This window comes from Triplophysa dalaica, chromosome 4 (assembly GCF_015846415.1).
Source record: "Triplophysa dalaica isolate WHDGS20190420 chromosome 4, ASM1584641v1, whole genome shotgun sequence".
Lineage (NCBI taxonomy): Eukaryota > Metazoa > Chordata > Actinopteri > Cypriniformes > Nemacheilidae > Triplophysa > Triplophysa dalaica.
The window spans coordinates 22,977,380-22,995,941 of NC_079545.1; the positions used below are offsets into that span (position 1 = coordinate 22,977,380).

The 18,562-nt window shown below is 37.3% G+C and overlaps 1 protein-coding gene across 1 annotated transcript; it reads left to right on the forward strand.

Moving 5' to 3' along the window:
• The first annotated feature begins 1,631 nt into the window (after positions 1-1,631).
• On the forward strand, positions 1,632-18,491 carry zgc:163098 (uncharacterized protein LOC100037380 homolog). The gene is made up of 24 exons (XM_056745819.1): positions 1,632-1,691; positions 2,537-2,621; positions 2,821-2,932; positions 3,130-3,239; positions 3,578-3,645; positions 3,746-3,840; positions 3,921-3,985; positions 4,161-4,326; positions 4,694-4,899; positions 8,320-8,363; positions 8,857-8,961; positions 9,633-9,699; positions 9,776-9,942; positions 10,377-10,539; positions 11,319-11,398; positions 11,569-11,656; positions 11,774-11,902; positions 12,190-12,385; positions 12,543-12,611; positions 12,801-12,828; positions 13,106-13,250; positions 13,724-13,834; positions 14,058-14,248; positions 18,020-18,491. Exons 2-24 carry the CDS (start codon positions 2,544-2,546, stop codon positions 18,138-18,140), a joined length of 2,604 nt encoding a protein of 867 aa, XP_056601797.1. The 5' UTR covers positions 1,632-1,691; positions 2,537-2,543; the 3' UTR covers positions 18,141-18,491.
• The last annotated feature ends 71 nt before the right edge of the window (positions 18,492-18,562 follow it).

Genomic DNA, 18,562 nt, shown 5'->3' on the forward strand with positions numbered 1-18,562 from the left:
AAATAAAAAAATGAATTTTGGTGAAAGATTATAAAGAGGGAGGCTTTGAGGCCATTGCCTTTGATTGCATGAATGGAACATTTAAAATCAATTGGCTCAAATCTTTTATATGAAATAATAATGATTTTTGGTTTAGTGCCCCTAGAAATCTTTTAAAAGATGTAGGTGGAATTGAATTCTTGTTATGTTGTGATTTTTCAATACAAAAACTCCCCCTTAAATTGTCAGAATTTCACGGGCAAGTTCTTTAATATTGGAAACTGATTTATAAACACAATTTTACCTCTCACAATACTCCAATTTGGAATAATCTGTATATTTTATTCAGAAACAAGTCACTCTTCTTTAAAGATTGGTGGGAAAGAGGTATCTGGTCTGTTGTTCATTTTCTGTATGAAAATGGTCACTTTTTGAATCACAAGATATTTTGTGAAAAATATGATTTGCAATATCATAAGGTGTTAAATAGTCTTCCAAAGGCTTTTGTTAAGTTGGTTAAAAATATGTTGCCGAGTGTATCCTTAGCTATTCATTTACCCTCTTTACAAATAAATGGGAAGGATTTTATTAGGAATAGTTTTCTAAACAAAGTAATACGAACTTTACTAATTCATGATACATTTTCAGCTCAGTGTAATCGAAATAATGTGATTCAGTTTTTTTCAAAGAGCTCTCTTGAAAAATTAAGAACCACGTATCTTTCCTTTCCTTTAAGTACATTATAAAGTATTTAACGATATATATCCTTCCTTAGAATTTCTTAGATTTAGGTTTAATATTGAACATAATATATGTACGTTTTGTGATTCAGAAATTGATACAACAGCACATTTAATTTTTGATTGTCAATATAGTCTGATTTGTATGAGTGGCTAAAGAATTGAATTGATCTTTTGGCTTTTCCCAAAAGTGATATTCTTTTTGGAGTTATTATGAAAGAGTTACACTTTGTATTTTTGATAAATAATATCCTTATTTTGGGGAAATTCCATATTCATAAGTGTAAGTGCCTTAAAGCAAAACCATTGTTTTTGAAATTAGTAATAGTAAAATAAGCAAAAAGTAAAATGAAATCGAAAGTTGGAAGAAAACTATTTAAATTGGTTGAAGAATTTGAGCTTTTAGAAGACCCTGATGTATGTAAGTTAATAGATTTTCTTTCTATCTTTGTATCTTGTTTTATTTATTTATCTTTCACTCTTTAATTCTATGGGTGTATTTCTAAACGCAGTTTCTTTTGTGTTTTGTTTATGCTCTTGTTTTCCTTAGAAATTTTATTGTAAAATTTAAATGCCTTATTGTAATTGTATCTGAAGCATAATACTAATAATAAATAAATAAAAACTGTATATGTATCACTGTATTTGGCACTTAAGATGGTGGTGGGATCCTATTAAATCACCAGACAGTGTGAGCTCGTCATCCCACTTGATTTCACTGAAGCTCAATTTGTCGACATGATTTCATATTAAGGATGAAAGTATAATAGGATGGGGAGCGAGCAGGCATGAGGATAAATGGCTCACTGCAAAAATCCAAGAAAGGAATCGATGCTGTCGCAGAATAAGACGACCTGAGCTGTGATTGGTGTGTGTCACATGACGTATGTTTTCCGCTATTGCCATTTCTGGTCATTTCAAGATGGCGGATTAACAACAGTCGAACGGCTTCATTTTCAACGCAAGACCCGTGTAAGTTGCTTTATTGACACGTTATGGATGTGCAACCGGTCACGTTTTGCGTTCCTTACGTCCACCGGTTGCGTTAATGTTGTTGACATCATACGGTTGACTGGGGTTTGCAGGAGGCGTGGAGGACTAAACATGTTAGCCCATACGCTAACTTACACACACAGGCTGTGGCTCCAAAAACAGCGGACTGCCTACCTAGTCCGCTTTTTAGTGTGCCTTTTGTTGGCCAAGAATGCTGTCTCTGTAGGTAGCTCTGTAGATTTTGAGACAGATACGAATACCGAGTAAAGGAGGACATAGGATGCGACCACCAACATCAATCTACTACTGTTAAAATATTGTTATTTCTTTAAAATTCACAATATAAGTTATTGCGTGCAAATGTCTGTGCTATGAAACATGTACTGAACGCAGGCAGGGATTTCAGAATGGACCAGTCGCTGGGTCACAACAGAGCTGGTGTTAATGCAGCATCTTATCAAGTGGCCACCCCCATCATAAAGTGGCCCCATACATATTAATAGATCGTCAACCGATATGACGTTATAATGATTTCCACGTTCTTTCATTTCTTACACAAATGCCTTTTCAGTCTCCAACACATTCACATTTAGTCATTTAGCAGACGTTTTTATCCAAAGCGACTTACAGAGGGAAGCAATTGGAACAACATAAGGACAACAAAGAGTGCAATACAAGAAAACTGGTCTCATATTGCCTACCACAGTATACAGAGCTAAGTTTTTTATGAGTAGACAACTGATCTGAACTGATCAGTCAGGTGTTGATGGAAGAGATGTGTTTCAGACGATTCAAGACAACTCACAATATCTTTTGTTTTACAGAGTTGACATGGCAGACAAAAAAGGGAAATCTGTGGGGGTGAAGAGGACACTAACAAAAAGAGAGCAGGAGGAAATCAAGAAAAAGGTTTCTTTCAGCAGAAAACGCTTCACAACTTGTGCAAATAACAATATATGTTGACACAATACACACATTGCATGTAATTATGAACGAATAAACAGACTTTTTTATATACAATTTGTGTTGGTATGTTTAATGCAGAACAAAGTTATGTTATAGGCCTATTTGTTTTTGTGTTAAATTGTACAACATGTCACTCTGTCAGGAGGAGGAGAAAGCTGCCGAAGTCTTTGAAGAATTTTTAGCTTCTTTTGACTCGAATGACAAGAGTAATGTGAAGACGTTTGTACGTGGTGGTATTGTGAATGCAACGAAAGGTAAGTTGTTAGGTTTTCAAAAAATAAATAATGCGTCTTTCAGGTTTTACTTGTAGGTTAATGTCTCTTGATTCGATTCGAGAGTATGCTATAAATTGTACATTACTAACAAGATGAAAAACTAGTTTGAATTGTTGCTCAAAGCCTAAAAACAGTAAATCCAAGAACACCTTATATTTGTCTTCTTGCTTTCTCAGAGGAAGAAGCTGCGGAGGTGAAGAAGAGCAAACTCTACAGACCCGCCACTAAATTCACTCCTCCGTCTCAGAATGCTTCTCCTGCTTCATCTGCAGACATTAGAAAAACAGTATGTGATTTTCTCTCTATTGTAGTCTAATATTCTCAGGGCGGTGAAAGGTAAGACTGGGTCAGAAAGAATAGTATTTTATAAGATATGTTTCACTGAAAATAAAGATGATCATTGTTCATTTTAGGTTTAAATTACAGGACCAAAGTTAGCCAAAATGTTTGTTTTGTTATAATTATAAATTCTCTGTACACGTAATCTTCAGGCATTTCTTGTGTTGTTTGACTAACCCTCAATAATTTTGCAGGTAATTACATTGTAGTTATTATCGTCAATGTTGGTCTAAAGGCTTGTTGAAGGATTTTATAGTGTATGAGTCTTAAATTTTGTCTTTGTAGGCCGCTAAAAAGAAAGTGGAGGAGAAGAAGAAGAGTAATCTGGAGCTTTTTAAAGAAGAGCTTAAACAGTCCGTTTTTCTTCATCATTCACGCCACACATTCACGTAAAATATACTTGCATACAAGTCCATCTCTGAAATAAACCTTTGACTTAAATCTATCATTCAGAATACAAGAGGAAAGAGAAGAGAGATACAAAAGAAAGAAAGGAGACTCTGGAGGAGTGTATCCTGATGTGGATTTACCTTTGACACGGCGATCAAGTACGTATGAGAAACACACAGCACAATTCATTTTAAAGATCTAGTGGGAAATAAAACGACTTCATGCATTGTCTTTGTAGTATTCGATGATGATCCTGCAGTGCCAAACACAACAAACCTGTACATCGGCTGCATCAACCCCAAGGTGAGAAGACCTTGTTGTTAGGATGGCTTCATACTAAAGCCCGAAGTGTACATTTCTTATAAAAGGTTAAAAGTAGATCTATAATGTTATGTAAATGTAAATGTAAATGTATGTAAAGTACAACACAGAAACAATATCTCATGACATCAAAATGAATCATTGTGTGTCTCAATAGATGACGGAGGAGATGCTCTGTAAAGAGTTTGGCAAATACGGCCCTCTTGCCAGTGTGAAGATTATGTGGCCTCGCACAGAGGAAGAGAGAACTAGGGTCACCAACCGCGGTTTTGTTGCCTTCATGACACGAAAAGATGCAGAACGTGCTTTGGCTGCCCTGGATGGTAAGAGCGCATGTTTAACCATAAATCATAAACAAACATTACAATTTAGACACTTCAGGGTTATTCCTGACTCAAAATGACCAGGGGCGGACCAGGGCGGACTGGCCATCCGGGCTTTTCCCGTTTGGCCGCTAACGTATGGGGCTGGAACGGACGTGTTGGCCGCTCAGACCGATGTATTTTAAAAGCGAATGCACGCAACACGAATGGAATAAAACACGTAATCATGTAACCCCCGTTCAGCAGCCATGCACCTCGCGTGGATAGAAATATTTGAGCGCTGCTGTAGGCCAAAAAATGCAATCCAACCCTGGTCACGACCTCTGTATGCTTCGGTGCTTTGACCTCTTTTTTCCTTGTTTTGCAGGTAAGACGATAATGGGTTTTGAAATGAAGTTGGGTTGGGGGAAAGCAGTACGCATTCCCCCGCAGCCTCTTTATACTCCCATTGGCGTGCTGAAGACCACAGCCCCCCCTCCACCATCTGGACTGCCATTCAATGCCCAACCCAGAGACCGCTTCAGGAATGACTTCACCAAACCCCGAAGCCGCTCGCAGGAAGACTTCTACAAGGTAAAGACAGATTAAAACTTTTTAACAGTTGTTTTGCAAAGGTTTCTCATTGTGAGAAAAGTACTACTAAACAGAAGCAGCCGACATTTTTGTTGGAAATAAAAAAAGCAACCATAGCTTGATACAGATTGTCAAAGCTGATTATTAGTTTAAAATTAACTAAAAAATAAAAAACCATCTCTTTATATTATAATATAGTTTAAATTAAAGGAATAGTTCTCCCAAAAATGAAAATTCTGACAACATTTACTTACTCTCAGGTTGTTCCCCACTGCTGAAAACAAAAAAAGATATTTGGAAGAATGTAACCAAATGATTCTGGGCCGTTGTTGACTACCGTAGTATGAAAGGTGCCTAAGAACTGTTTGGTTTCCCATCTTCTTCAAAACATCTTGCTTTGTGTTTAAAAGAACTTCTGAATAAAAGTAAATGCTGAAAGAATGTTAATATTTGGGTGAATAATGTCTTTAATGGAATTAAATCTTCATTGAGCTTTGTGTTGATACGTAATGTACAGTCAAATCAAAATTGTTTCACATTATTCACAGTTTATTAGCTATAGTTCAGAAAATGGTAATAAAACATGACAAGAACTCATTGTTAAACTGTGTCAGAGCATATTTATCTTGATAATGTCAGATAACTTTGATAGGAAGGTATGTGATGGATTACGTTGAATAGGTGTCAGCTGTCGAATTTAAGTATTTCCAATTAACTGTTAAAGAAAAATCACTTAAGCAAAACCTGGTCAGGTCAAAGTTTCTTAATAATTTGGTCTCAAATGTTTATCACTTTTACTGTTACTCCACTGTATGAAGAATTTTTGTGTCTAATATGTCGGTTTACTTTATTTTGCTATCCTCACTTACATAAATTAACTACAGTGTCTTGCACCAGCTAGTAAAAAATATAAATCATATCTTGTGTCTGAATTAATTTTAGGTTAGACTGTATATATTTATGTAAAGAAGTGAGATTGCGGGAACTATTACCTAGGCAGTTGGAGGACTAGCATCGGTTCATTTGTTGTAGAAAAATCTATCTCTGTTAATTCTTGTGGAAAAAATGTAAACACATATTAATGAATTGGTTATAGGGATGTTTCACCCCTGAATAAAATTTCCCCATGTTTTACACAATACAGTCGTTGTTATAATCCCAAGTATCAGTTTTAATTCCAAGCGGAATGGCTCCGTTATCCCTTGGGTTGCTCGTGCACTGATGCTTGCTTTTGTATGTTCCGGTGATGAACGCTGCATTTTTAGTTTTGAGCAAAAAGCATGTCGCTCCTCTATGCGGAAGGTTTTGTAACCGTCATTTGCTGGAAATGGAGGCACTTTTTGGACATTCAAAAAGTCAACTACCATCCGCTCTCTTTCTACCTCTTGGAAGTAAAATGATACTTGGGATTATAACAATGACTGCATTGTTCTTTCAGAAGAAAATCATATTCGTTCAGGATTTAGTAAAACAGCGAGAAATGTTGATTCATGGATGAAATATCCCTTTAAAGGGGTAGTTCGCCTAAAAACAAAATATCTTTCATGTCATTCCAAACCTGTATGACTTTCTTTTTTTCTGTGGAACACGAAGGATATTTTGAAGAAGGTTAATAACCCTTCAGCGTTGTCTCATGTGGACTTCCATTGTATGGACACAGAACCATTGAGCCATTTCTCAAAATATCTTCTTTTGTGTTGCTATGAGAGATAGAGTCATATGCAGGTTTTGAATGATGTGATTGTGAATAAATGATACGAAATTTTGGTAACACTTAAGTATAGGGTACAATTCTCACTGTTAACTAGTTGCTTATTGACATGACAATTATTATAATATTAGCTGTTTATTAGTACTTCTAAATAGGGTTGGCTATCGTGTTTTTTCCGGTACCGGTGCCAAAGCGATATTTTTCAAATGGTACTGATGCCTAAATCGATACTTTTAAAAAAGAGCCACAGAACACTGGAGGATGACATTAAAAAACAATTTATTCAATAAAAAAACACAAATTCACAAATTAAAGTTTCAAGTCAATTTGAGATGAGCACGGACACTAACATTGCTAGAAATATTGTTAACTGTGTAACGTGTTTACCCTCCAGCTACAACTAAATGCACCATAGTTGTGTGAAATAAGGGCACAAAATCCACAGATTAAGTACATTTACAGAGAGCCTTCTAGGCTACATTATAAGTGCTTTATTTTAAAAACAGTCAGTATGTATAATGAATAAGTATAATTATATGCCTAAACATGTAGTCAGAGTAAAAAGCTTGACTGTCTGATGTCTAGAGATCAGACTGACAGGTGAAATAAGATTTAGCACTTTCACTGCTGTGTCTCCCTCGTCTTTCTTGTCATGCGATACTGTGTTAGGAAAGAGCTCCATGCAGGCAGCACGCGCTTCATTGATTATAAAAATGCGCGCAACACATTTATTGTGATCGCTTGCACTACAGACACGTCATGCATTTCAAATTAACGTTAGTTTCGCGGTTGAAGTTAAAGACTGCACCCAGTGATGAATGCTGAACTCGCCGAGATGGAGGGAGAGAGCGCACACTAACTATCAAAATCAATCCACGTCAGAGATCATTTGCCATCCATTTAACCATCATAGCTTTCTGACTTATGTTCATGTGAGTGCACATGTCTCTATGAATGGCTCAGTCAGCATTTAAATGGCACCGAATTGAGGCACCGAAATCTGCGTTTTGATTCGGTCCAGTTAGATAACGGATATACCAGGTTTCGGTACACAACCCTACTTATAAAGCACATATTCTGGATGACCATATTCTATATCCCTAATAAATAAATAAATCCCAATACCTAAACCTAACAACTACCTTAATAACTAGGAATAAGCAACAAAGTAGGAGTTTCTTGAGACAAACGTTTTAGTTAATGGTTTGTTAATAGCGAGAATTGGACCTTAAAATAAATTGTGACCGATTTTTTTTTTGTGAAATATCCCTTTAATTCAATGCAGATGTGCATTTTTTAGCGGACAAAAAATACATGCATATTCTATTTAAAAACGATTCAGAAAACTGCTATTAAATTTGTAAGTCATAAATTCAATAAACCTTTTGTTAAAGCCTGAGGGGCATTCTGGGTAATAAGAGACAACGTAATCCTACAAACCAGTCTGGATTCTGAAAGCGACAGATCCTAAATGAATAAGATTTCATCTTCGGTGAAAAAAGGTGCTCTTGACCTAACCTACAGCGAAGGCATGTACACAGAATACCCCTCATGCAGAACCTGCGGTGAGATGAACTGGTGTTTGCCGAGCATGTTTCCAGAGGTTAAGCTGGTGCTGATGATATTAATCATGAATATTCTGCAGTTTGTTAAAATATAAACTCACTGTATTTTTGTATCTTCATCATTTGGTTTGGCGTCATGAACAGACTCTGTCCGAGGCCGTAGTGACAGTGGTAATCCCCCCAGAAAGGTACACAATCTCTGTCCATTTATTAAAACACTATTGCCACTGAAACACACACAAACTCACTCACCAATAGACTCTGTTTGACACGTAAATCATAGAGGTTAGATCATCGGAAAGGTACTTTCTTACAACTTTTTCATTTCGGTTTAAAGGTAATGTGCTGCTCATGTGCTGCTTAAGGCTTAAGACATAATTCACTACTCAGTTATTGCCACTGTGAAAACACATTTTTTCGGATTGCAGAATCATTACGCAGTGGCCTTTTTTAGCATTATATTAAAACACTCCCTAAACGGTCTCGTAGGGTTGTGAAATTCTGAGTTTGAGTGGACAGAAAATAAAAAGAAAGATATAAATTGCAAACTGGCAGCCATTGAAACTGAAAGGAAGGAAACAGATAGAACTGACATGGTAAGACTTTGGACTGTATGGAGCGAAGTAAAATGGGAAATGAAAGCACTTGTTCATACTCTCATCCATCTCTTGTGGCTCATAGGAACCTGCTGGGCTTGATACACAGAATGATTGAGTTTGTGGTGAGAGAGGGACCCATGTTTGAGGCCATCATCATGAGCCGGGAGAAGAGCAACGCTGACTTTAGGTGAGGGATGCGGTTTTCTGTGCTTACGGAGTATTTATGCTGTTGTTTTGTGTTGAACCTCATTATGTGGGCCACGAGTCATCAAAGACAAGATCTGCTGAGGTTTTGGGAAAACTGACAGAAACTCCTGGCAGGATGCTCATGAAACAGATGGCCAGAGTTTATCTGAATGTATGCCAATAGTGATGGTGCTTCAGGGGGATGAAATTAAAGGGACAGTTCACCCACAAAAAAGGGGGAAATTAACACTCCAGTCACACTCCGTCATGTCATTCTAAACCTTTACGACTGACTTTCCTCAGTTGAACACAAAAGAAGATATTTTGAAGAATGTTGATAATCAAACAACATTGCCCTCATTGACTCTATTGTGTGGACATTCTCAGAATATCTTCTTTTGTCTTCTACAGAAGAAAGAGTAAAGGCATATTAAGGTTTTTAACCTCATGAGGGTGGATGAATAATGACCGAATTTTCATTTGGGATGATGTTTATATGTTTAAGACTAAGACTCTTGTGTATAACTATTACTTCACAGTTGCTGAAATAAAGTGTACAGATTCTGTGAACCCCTGGCCATTAACCACATGCATTGTTTTGTATTCTGTGTTTTTCCTTAAGTTTATGTAGTACTTCTGAATGACGTATTAAATGTTTGGTTAATGTTGCAGGTTTTTGTTTGATAACAAGAGTCAGGAGCATGTGTACTACAGGTGGAAGCTGTACTCTATTCTACAGGTAAATAAGAAATGCCATTCTCAGTATTTGTGTATCAGTATGAGGACTGCTAAACATTTCTCTGGCTGTGTTCTAGGGCGAAAACCCAAATAAATGGAGAACGACATCTTTTAGAATGTTTAGGGGGGGCTCGCTGTGGAAGCCTCCCGTTCTTACTCCATATCTCCATGGAGACGAGGATGTGGAAGAGAGCTCCTTCTCTATTCAAGAAGAAGAGCCAAAGAAAGGGCAGCTGAAGGCAGAGTAAGCTGCAGGGAAAAATAGGAGTCTGTTTTGGCATGCTTATATTGTAGCGCATGTTTTTAATCACATGCCTTGCAAATGTAAAGATTTGATTTCGTAAGCATTGTTGTTTGGAATATTCTTCTGATTTTAAGAAGGACATACGGTAAAAGAGGTTTTGTCAAAAGCTTCACAAATATTAATAAGCAGAAATGTCATTGTCAAGTCCTCTAGGAGTTGAAAGTGTGTAAAAAAATATTTCTTTACTTCTTAACATAATACACCACATAATGCATCTGCTCCAGCATTTTTTTAAACTCTTGTATGTTCTTAAAATCGAATATTCTAAATGGACTATTGCTAGCTTCTTAATGATACATTTAAAAAAGTTGTATTGGATTAAAGTGTATGTTAAACCTGTAATTGTATTGTAAAAACATGTCTTTTTGGTTCAGACACAGAGAGAGGTTAGAGTCCCTGCTGAGAGGTCTGACTCCACGCAGAGATGAGATCGGAGATGCGATGTTGTTCTGTCTGGAGAGAGCAGAGGCTGCAGAGGAGGTCGTCTCCTGCATCACAGAGTCTCTGTCACTGCTACACACGCCACTACAGAAGAAGGTACAATAAACATTTACAAAAATACAGACCGCTTTGGTCCGTACTCCAGGCAGTGCACATTGCATGTAGATAAAATACTACAGAGTAATAGAAATGATACAAAATATCTACAGCAATTAACACATTTATTAGAGCACCACAAGCCAATGTAAGGTTTGTACCACAGCTGCCCTAAATGAACAGTTTTGGTCATCACCAAAAAACATTTTTTATGTTTCTATAATGGTTAATACACCAATATGTGAAAGTTCTGTAGTTGTAGTATTTCTAATGCTAAAATTAAATTGTTGTTATCCATGAATTTAGAATGCACTGTTTTACAAGAAGGCAGAAAAATATTGAAACACTTTTAGACTGTTAAAAAATACATACAAACAAGCCCAGCAAGAATGCACACTGTTATAAAGGCCAAAGGAGGAAAAATATGAAATGTTATTATTACCAAGAACTAACACTATTTAATTGTTTAAGTTAGTTTTTTGCCTAATGAATGAAGAAATGTTTGTGACAATATTTTTCTTTATTATGAAAGGTGGTCTAATAAATATAATCACTGTATGTAATACAGAATGTGCATATTTGTATAATGGAGTATATACACACATTATACAAACATACACAATACAATACAAAGTATACTAGACACTTTTTGTTACTGTGAATGTGTGTAGGAGGTGTGTATGGAAGTATTAGATGTGTCCAGTCAGAGAAGTGCGTTGGAGGTGGTTATATGTATGCACTGTGTGGCTATGTGTTATTTTCTCATTATTATTTTGCAGATTGCCAGACTTTACCTGATATCTGACATCCTCTACAACTCCTGTGCCAAAGTTTCCAATGCATCATATTACCGCAAATTGTGAGTCAATTGTGTAACCCTTGCGCTTTTCTGAACCAATACTCTTTATGTGCGCGTGTTATTTAGAAATGAATCCTACAGCACTGACTCAGCAAGGATTTATGTAGCATAGAAATCATTTTTCATGTCTTTTGTAACAGCCTATGGCTTTATGTCCTGATGTGTAATAGTTTTGAGACAAAGCTGCCTGAGATATTTGGGGACTTGAGTGAATCATATCGGAACATCCAGGCCAGACTCCAGGCAGAGCAGTTTAAGGTGAGCACTTAGCACAGCTTGTTCCGGCTCTTTATACGCTCTGTACTTTCTCCCCGGCAGACACCACTTATCCCCTCCCCCTACACTTCTGATGTTTATATCTCTCGCTTTCTGCAGCAAAGGATCATGGGATGTTTCCGTGCGTGGGAGGACTGGGCAATTTATCCAGATTCCTTCCTGATCCAACTGCAGAACATATTCCTGGGGCTCATTAAACCTGGAGAGGAGGTGATCGAAAGGCCGGAGGTGAGCTATGAGGATCGTTGACAAGAATCAATTCAAAGCTCAGTTAATCAATAACTGACATTGAAGCTTCAGTCATTGGCTTTTACATGATAACATAGACATTTATTGTGCATTCCTCTGTTACCTCATCTATTTTGCCGTGCCCTTGATGATGAAACAAGAGTATAAACGATGTAGCATTTAATCCATACAAACTAACACTTTGGATCACAAAACTACTGTTTCTTATGTCCATCTACTGTAAATATGGTGCTTTGGGTGTTATCAGTTTATTTATTTTTCTCCAGCCTGGATCTCCAGACCTGGATGGGGCGCCTTTGGATGGTGTTCCTCTAGAAAGAAGTGAAATTGATGGAATGCCCCTTGAGGACCTTGATGGCTCACCCTTAACCTGGGATCCAGCCTCCATCGACGGAATACCGGTTGATGACATTGATGGTGTTCCTCTGGAAATCCCAATAGATGACATCGATGGCGTGCCTTGTACGTACTAATAGGATGTTTAAAGCTGGGGTAGGCAGTATCAACGTGGCTAACAATACCAAGCATGATAGTGGCATTGGTGGAGGCAAGGCTTTCAGATTACTTCAAAACATAACATTATCATACTAATGAACATGTTTTTCTGTGTCTGATTCAGTGGATGAAAAGTCTTTACCCAGTGTTGCACTGTCTAAATGGGAGAAGGTGGAAGATTCAGAGTCATCAGGTACAATCAAAAAGAAAGAGAGAGAGATTTGATCTGCTTTAATCTTATACGTTATGTCTGTAAAAGCAGATGAAGTTTGTCAAGGATGTTAATACTGTCAGTCAAATAATGGAAAGAGAACAAGTTCTACTGAATTCAGAACATCTTATAAACTTTTATGTGCATCTTGTTCTTATCTTTTTTTTTTAGCAAAGAACGTCTCTGAGCTGAATTCAAGGCAAGAATCTGTTTGAAATTTAATCCATTTTTCTCTGTGATAAGTGGATCATTCCGTTTTAACTCCATCATTAAATCACATCAAATAAGGCATTCTAACCACCTTTTTCATACAAGTTATCTCGCCGTATACACTCACATTTCTTCTTATTAAATTTGCATGAAGTTCTTGATTCAATAAGCCGGTAAACAGTGATGTATAAACTGGAGAAATATTAAAAAATCAAAATGTATTTAAAAGGATTATCATCTCATTGTTTCCTGTCTTGTTCATGCAGCGGCCTTAAAGAGAATGAAGGTGAATCTGACATGAGCAGCGATGATGCTGACAGTCCAAGCAGGTTCGAGGGGGCAGAGTTTAAGTCTTCTATGAAAAACTTTGAGTTGTCTGAAAGCAAAAGGACACACCTCAGAGAGCTGGAGGTGAGACACTCACACTCAGTATATAGATGCACAACTTCTGATCTTTGTTTGTTTTTCAGGCTGGCTAATGGCTAATAATATAAATATTTATATGTAATGTTGATTAGTATTAAATAAACACTTTGTTATATTTTGTTGTATGTTAATTTTATTGAATAGACAACTTGTTGAATGGGTTCTGTAGTTTTGTCGCATTTAAAGAAACTGCATGGAACATTGGGATCTAGCGGTTGAGCTTGGTATCGCAGTCTAAATTCAAAATGTTGGAGAGACAAGTTTAGCCAAGTAACGGTTCTTCTCGGTTTCTTCACCTTTTTATCAGAAATAGTCCACAGGCACTCTGTTTTTGCAGATGTGTACCGGAAGTTAAGTCCTGTCCAAAAACGGGCGCATACGCAGTAGAGTTTGTTTATGTTGTTGCTTTGAAACCGTCCATACAGTCTCTGTCTCATTCAAGTGTGTGCATGTTGCAGGTGAAGGTGATGAAGTTTCAGGATGAATTAGAGTCGGGGAAAAGACAAAAGAAGTCAAGTGTGAGTCTTCAACAACAAGTTCAGCACTACAGAAACAGACTACTACAGAAGGTAAACGCATTACACAAAACAAATCCCTTACATTTACATAATGCTTTTATGGACCTTTCATGGGACAATTTTCATTGTGTTCAAACATCATATACACAGCTACATTTGCTTTTTAAATTATAAACAAACATGTGGAAATTTCATATTTTGGTGTGAAGAAAATGTAATAGAGTTAATACATTTGTTTGAGTTTTACTGTTTCTTTCGATCCATACCTCTTTAGGAGTTTGATAAGGACATCCTAGAAAAGAGAGACAAATGGTCACAGAAACCAAAAGAAAGGCCCAAAAAAGACGAGCGGAGAGACAAAGGGGAGGACAGGAGTAAAACACGGGATAAAGAGAAGAGTAGAAAGAGTGAAGACAGAGAGAGGAGTAGGGGACAGAGTCGAGACAAAGACGACAGGAGAGAGAAGTATGCACTTATCACACACACTGTTAAACTTCATTACGTCTTGCAATTTAAGATGCTGTACGTGATATTTATGCTTTATTTTATCATACATTTATTCTGTCACTTGTAGAAAAAAACAAAGTTGTCGCGTCCTTTATCCAGCTCTATCCTCTTAGCACTTGTCAGGTCACCGCTTCCCATTCTCAGCTCTGCCATCAGGTCTGGGCATGAACTGCATCCTGCGGTAACCTTGGAACAAAGAGACAAGACTGGCTGAGAGTAGAGTACTGTTCTGCACTCTTTGATGCAACAAGTACATCATTTGTTGTTGGATGTGTTCCTGGTTCCGGTTGATCTAAATAATGCAGCCTAAATCCTCTGAGGATTAATATTATGGAGGTGTAGTGTATGCAAGATTAAAAAGATGAGTCTTTAGTCTAGATTTAAACTGACAGAGTGTGTCTGCCTCCCGGACCGTGCAGGGAAGAATATTCCAAAGTTTAGGCGCTAGATAAGAAAAGGATCTACCACCTGCACTTGATTTTGAAATTCTAGGTATTACCAACTGACAGGACCCCTTAGAGCGTAATGTACGTGGTGGTCTGTAATACAATAGAAGTTCATTCAAATACTGCGGCGCTAGACCATGTAGGGCTTTATAGGTAATAAGCAAGATCTTAAAGTTAATGCGATGCTTTATAGGTAACCAGTGCAAGGTTGACAGAACCGGGGTTATATGCTCATACTTTTTTGTACGTGTAAGAACTCGAGCTGCCGCGTTTTGAACCAGTTGCAGTTTTTGTAATAGGCCCGCAGGGCAACCACCTAGAAGTGCATTACAGTAATCTAGTCTTGATGTCATGAATGCATGAATTAATTTCTCTGCATCTGACAGTGACAGCATATGACGTAATTTAGATATATTCTTAAGATGGAAAAATGCAATTTTACAGGTGTTTGCGACATGGCTTTCAAATGAGAGAGTACTGTCAAATACAACGCCAAGATTCTTAGCTGATGACGAGGATTTTATGGAGCATCCGTCAATCGTTAAGCAGTATTCTTGGTTGTTACGCATAGCAGTTTTCGGTCCAGTAAGTAACACTTCTGTTTTGTCCGAGTTTAGTAGTAAAAAATTGTTACTCATCCACATTTTTAAGTCAACTATGCAATCCTTTATTCGATGAAACTGCTGGGTTTCATGAGGCATCGAGGAAATATAAAGTTGAGTATCATCAGCATAACAGTGAAAGCTAATTCCGTGTCGCTTTATTATATCTCCTAGAGGTAGCATGTATAATGCGAAGAGCAGGGGTCCCAAGACTGAGCCCTGTGGTACACCGTACTGGACTTGTGATTTGCGGGACACCTCATTGTTTATTGCTACAAATTGAAAACGGTCGGATAAATAAGACTTAAACCATTTCAATGCTATTCCGTTAATGCCGACGTAATTTTCGAGTCTATGTAGAAGTATGCTGTGGTCAATGGTGTCAAATGCAGCACTGAGGTCTAGCAGCACCAATAACGAAATACAGCCACGGTCAGACGCTAAAAGCAGATCATTTGTAACTCTGATCAAAGCAGTCTCTGTACTGTGACATGCTCGAAATCCAGACTGGAATTCATCATTAATGTCATTCCTTTGGAGGAAGGAGCATAATTGAGTTGAAACTACTTTTTCCAGAACTTTAGATATAAAAGGTAAATTCGATATAGGCCTGTAATTCCCTAGTTCTTTAGGGTCGAGTTTGGTTTTTTTTAAAAGAGGCCTTATAACAGCCACCTTAAATGCTTTAGGCACATGTCCTAATGTCAGAGATGAGTTAATAATACTAAGAAGAGGATCTATAATTTCGGGGAGCATTTCTTTCAGTAGTTCTGTAGGTATAGGGTCTAGCATGCATGTTGATGATTTAGATGATTTAATGATTTTAGACAGTTCATCGTGATCTACTGTAGAAAATAATTGCAATTTCTCCTTAGGGGTGCTGTAGTTAGTTTGTTCAGCGGATTTCACTACAGGTTGCATTGTTATAATTTTTTCTCTTATATCTTGGATTTTACTTGTGAAGTAGTTCATAAATTCATCACTGTTATGCTGATAATCAGAATCTGACGTCGATGACGACTTATTTTTTGTTAATTTAGCCACGGTGTTAAATAAGAACCTAGGGTTGTGATGGTTTTCCTCTATTAGTGTTGAAAAGTAGGCGGATCTAGACGTTTTTATTGCATTCCTGTAATTTCGAGTACTATCCTTCCATGCTATACGAAATACCTCTAAATTCGTTTTCTTAAAGTTGCGCTCCATTTTACGGGATGCTTTTTTTAGAGTCTGAGTGTGTTCATTATACCACGGTGTTGGGCTGCTATTTTTAATTTTCTTTAAACGCAGAGGAGCAACTGTGTCTAATATTTCCGAGAAAGTAGAGTTAAAATTTTCAATAGTAGTGTCAAAATCGTCAACGTTATTACTCATGCTGGATATTTTAGACAATTCAGGCAGATTATCGAGAAACGCATCTTTGGTAGTTGAAGTAATCGTTCTACCATATTTGTAACAAGGAGTTTGATTTGCAGCCGTAGGCCATTGAAGCAAACATAATATCAGATAATGATCCGAAATATCTTCACTCTGCTGAACGATTTTAACATCGTCCACATTTATACCATAAGAAAGTATTAAATCTAAAGTATGATTACGAAGGTGAGTGGGTCCTGACACATGTTGACTAACGCCCATGGAGTTAAGAGTGTCTTTGAAAGCCAGTCCCAAGGCATCTGTATCATTGTCTACATGGATATTAAAGTCACCGACGACAAGGACTCTATCTGCGGCCAGTACTAGTTCTGATAAGAACCCACCAAAATCTTTAATAAAATCTGTGTGGTGCCCTGGAGGCCTATATACAATAGCTAGAATAAATTTTAAAAATGTTTTGTCCTTAGTATTAGGTGTCGATACGTGAAGTACCATGACTTCGAAAGAACTGTACTTAAAATTAGACTTCTGAGAGGTAATAAAAGAATTCTTGTAAAGTGCAGCGACACCTCCCCCTCTACCTTTTAGACGAGGCTCGTGTTTATAGTAATAATCATGGGGAACGGATTCATTTAGAGTAATAAAATCATCTGGCTTTAGCCATGTTTCTGTCAAACAAAGCATGTCTATTTTATGATCGGTTATCAAATCGTTAACAAAAAGTGCTTTATTTGAGAGAGATCTAATATTAAGCAATCCGAGTCGTAACATCTGATTATCTGTATTTTGTTCATGTTTGATTTGTTTAACGTTTATTAAATTACTTTCAAGAGGTTTACGCAATATCTTATGTTTGCTAATCCGGGGGACAGACACAGTCTCTATTTTATGTTGTTTGTAAGAAGGGATTATTACATGTTGTATATTTTGTGTATTCTGTAACGCGAGACGGCAAGCAGACAGTTGGTTAAGCCATTCTGTCTCCTTCCTTGTTTTATGTTTATGTTTTATGTAACAGATGTTACATAAAACATCTGTGACCACACTAGCCACAGCTATACTTTTCGTCTGTCAGTCATTTTGTAGGGTGGGGCAGCCTGATGTATGGAAAGATGGAAGCTTAGAGCATCAAGTTTTTATGTGCCTCTATTTTGCTTTTGTCCGTATAGTTTCACTCTTTGGGTTTGACAACATCACTTACAGCATCTTTAACCCCTTGTTGAGAGTCATCCTGCCATATGTAACGTTTATTTCACTCCATATTTACCACTAAGTTCATGCCCCTTTGTTTGATGTCTTACATGAAGAACAAGATCTCGATCACCGAAGAAGTCCAAGCGATCACCATCTCCGCAGCACAAATCCTGGAGGTCATCGTCCCGATCACCACATCGCTCACACAAAAAGTCCAAGAAGAGCAAACACTGAACTCGAAGCCTTTGACCTCTGCAGTCGTCTCATAACGCATACTGGCAGAGCCTGAGGGATGCTTTTGTCTCGCACAACCGCATTTCTGTTCCACAGTGCTTTGAAGGAAGGACTGGACAATCCCATTTGCTTCCAGAACAGTTTTCTATGTGGCTGCTGCAATCACGACCCTGGGCTTGGCTGAAATTTTCTAAGATGAAGTGTGAACTTGTACAGATCTTATTTTTGTTTTGTAAACGGTTTTATTTGTGTTATCTTCTCATTTTGTTTTAAATCAAGTGTTTAAAAAAGCTGCAAGATGGACACCTCCACTACCCAACCTTTACAATAAAAACATTTGTGGAAGGACAACTGTGTTGGTGTAAATGTTATAGACGTTTATTTTTATATAAAATATTTGATCATTATTATTTTTATCTATA

Bases quoted from the DNA above. Each gene is read 5' to 3' on its own strand.
- zgc:163098 (XM_056745819.1), top strand. From the start codon at position 2,544: ATGGCAGACAAAAAAGGGAAATCTGTGGGGGTGAAGAGGACACTAACA. The intron at 11,399-11,568 runs GTGAGTCAATTG...GATGTGTAATAG, and splicing joins GCATCATATTACCGCAAATT to TTTTGAGACAAAGCTGCCTG. The intron at 12,612-12,800 runs GTACAATCAAAA...TTTTTTTTTTAG, and splicing joins GGAAGATTCAGAGTCATCAG to CAAAGAACGTCTCTGAGCTG.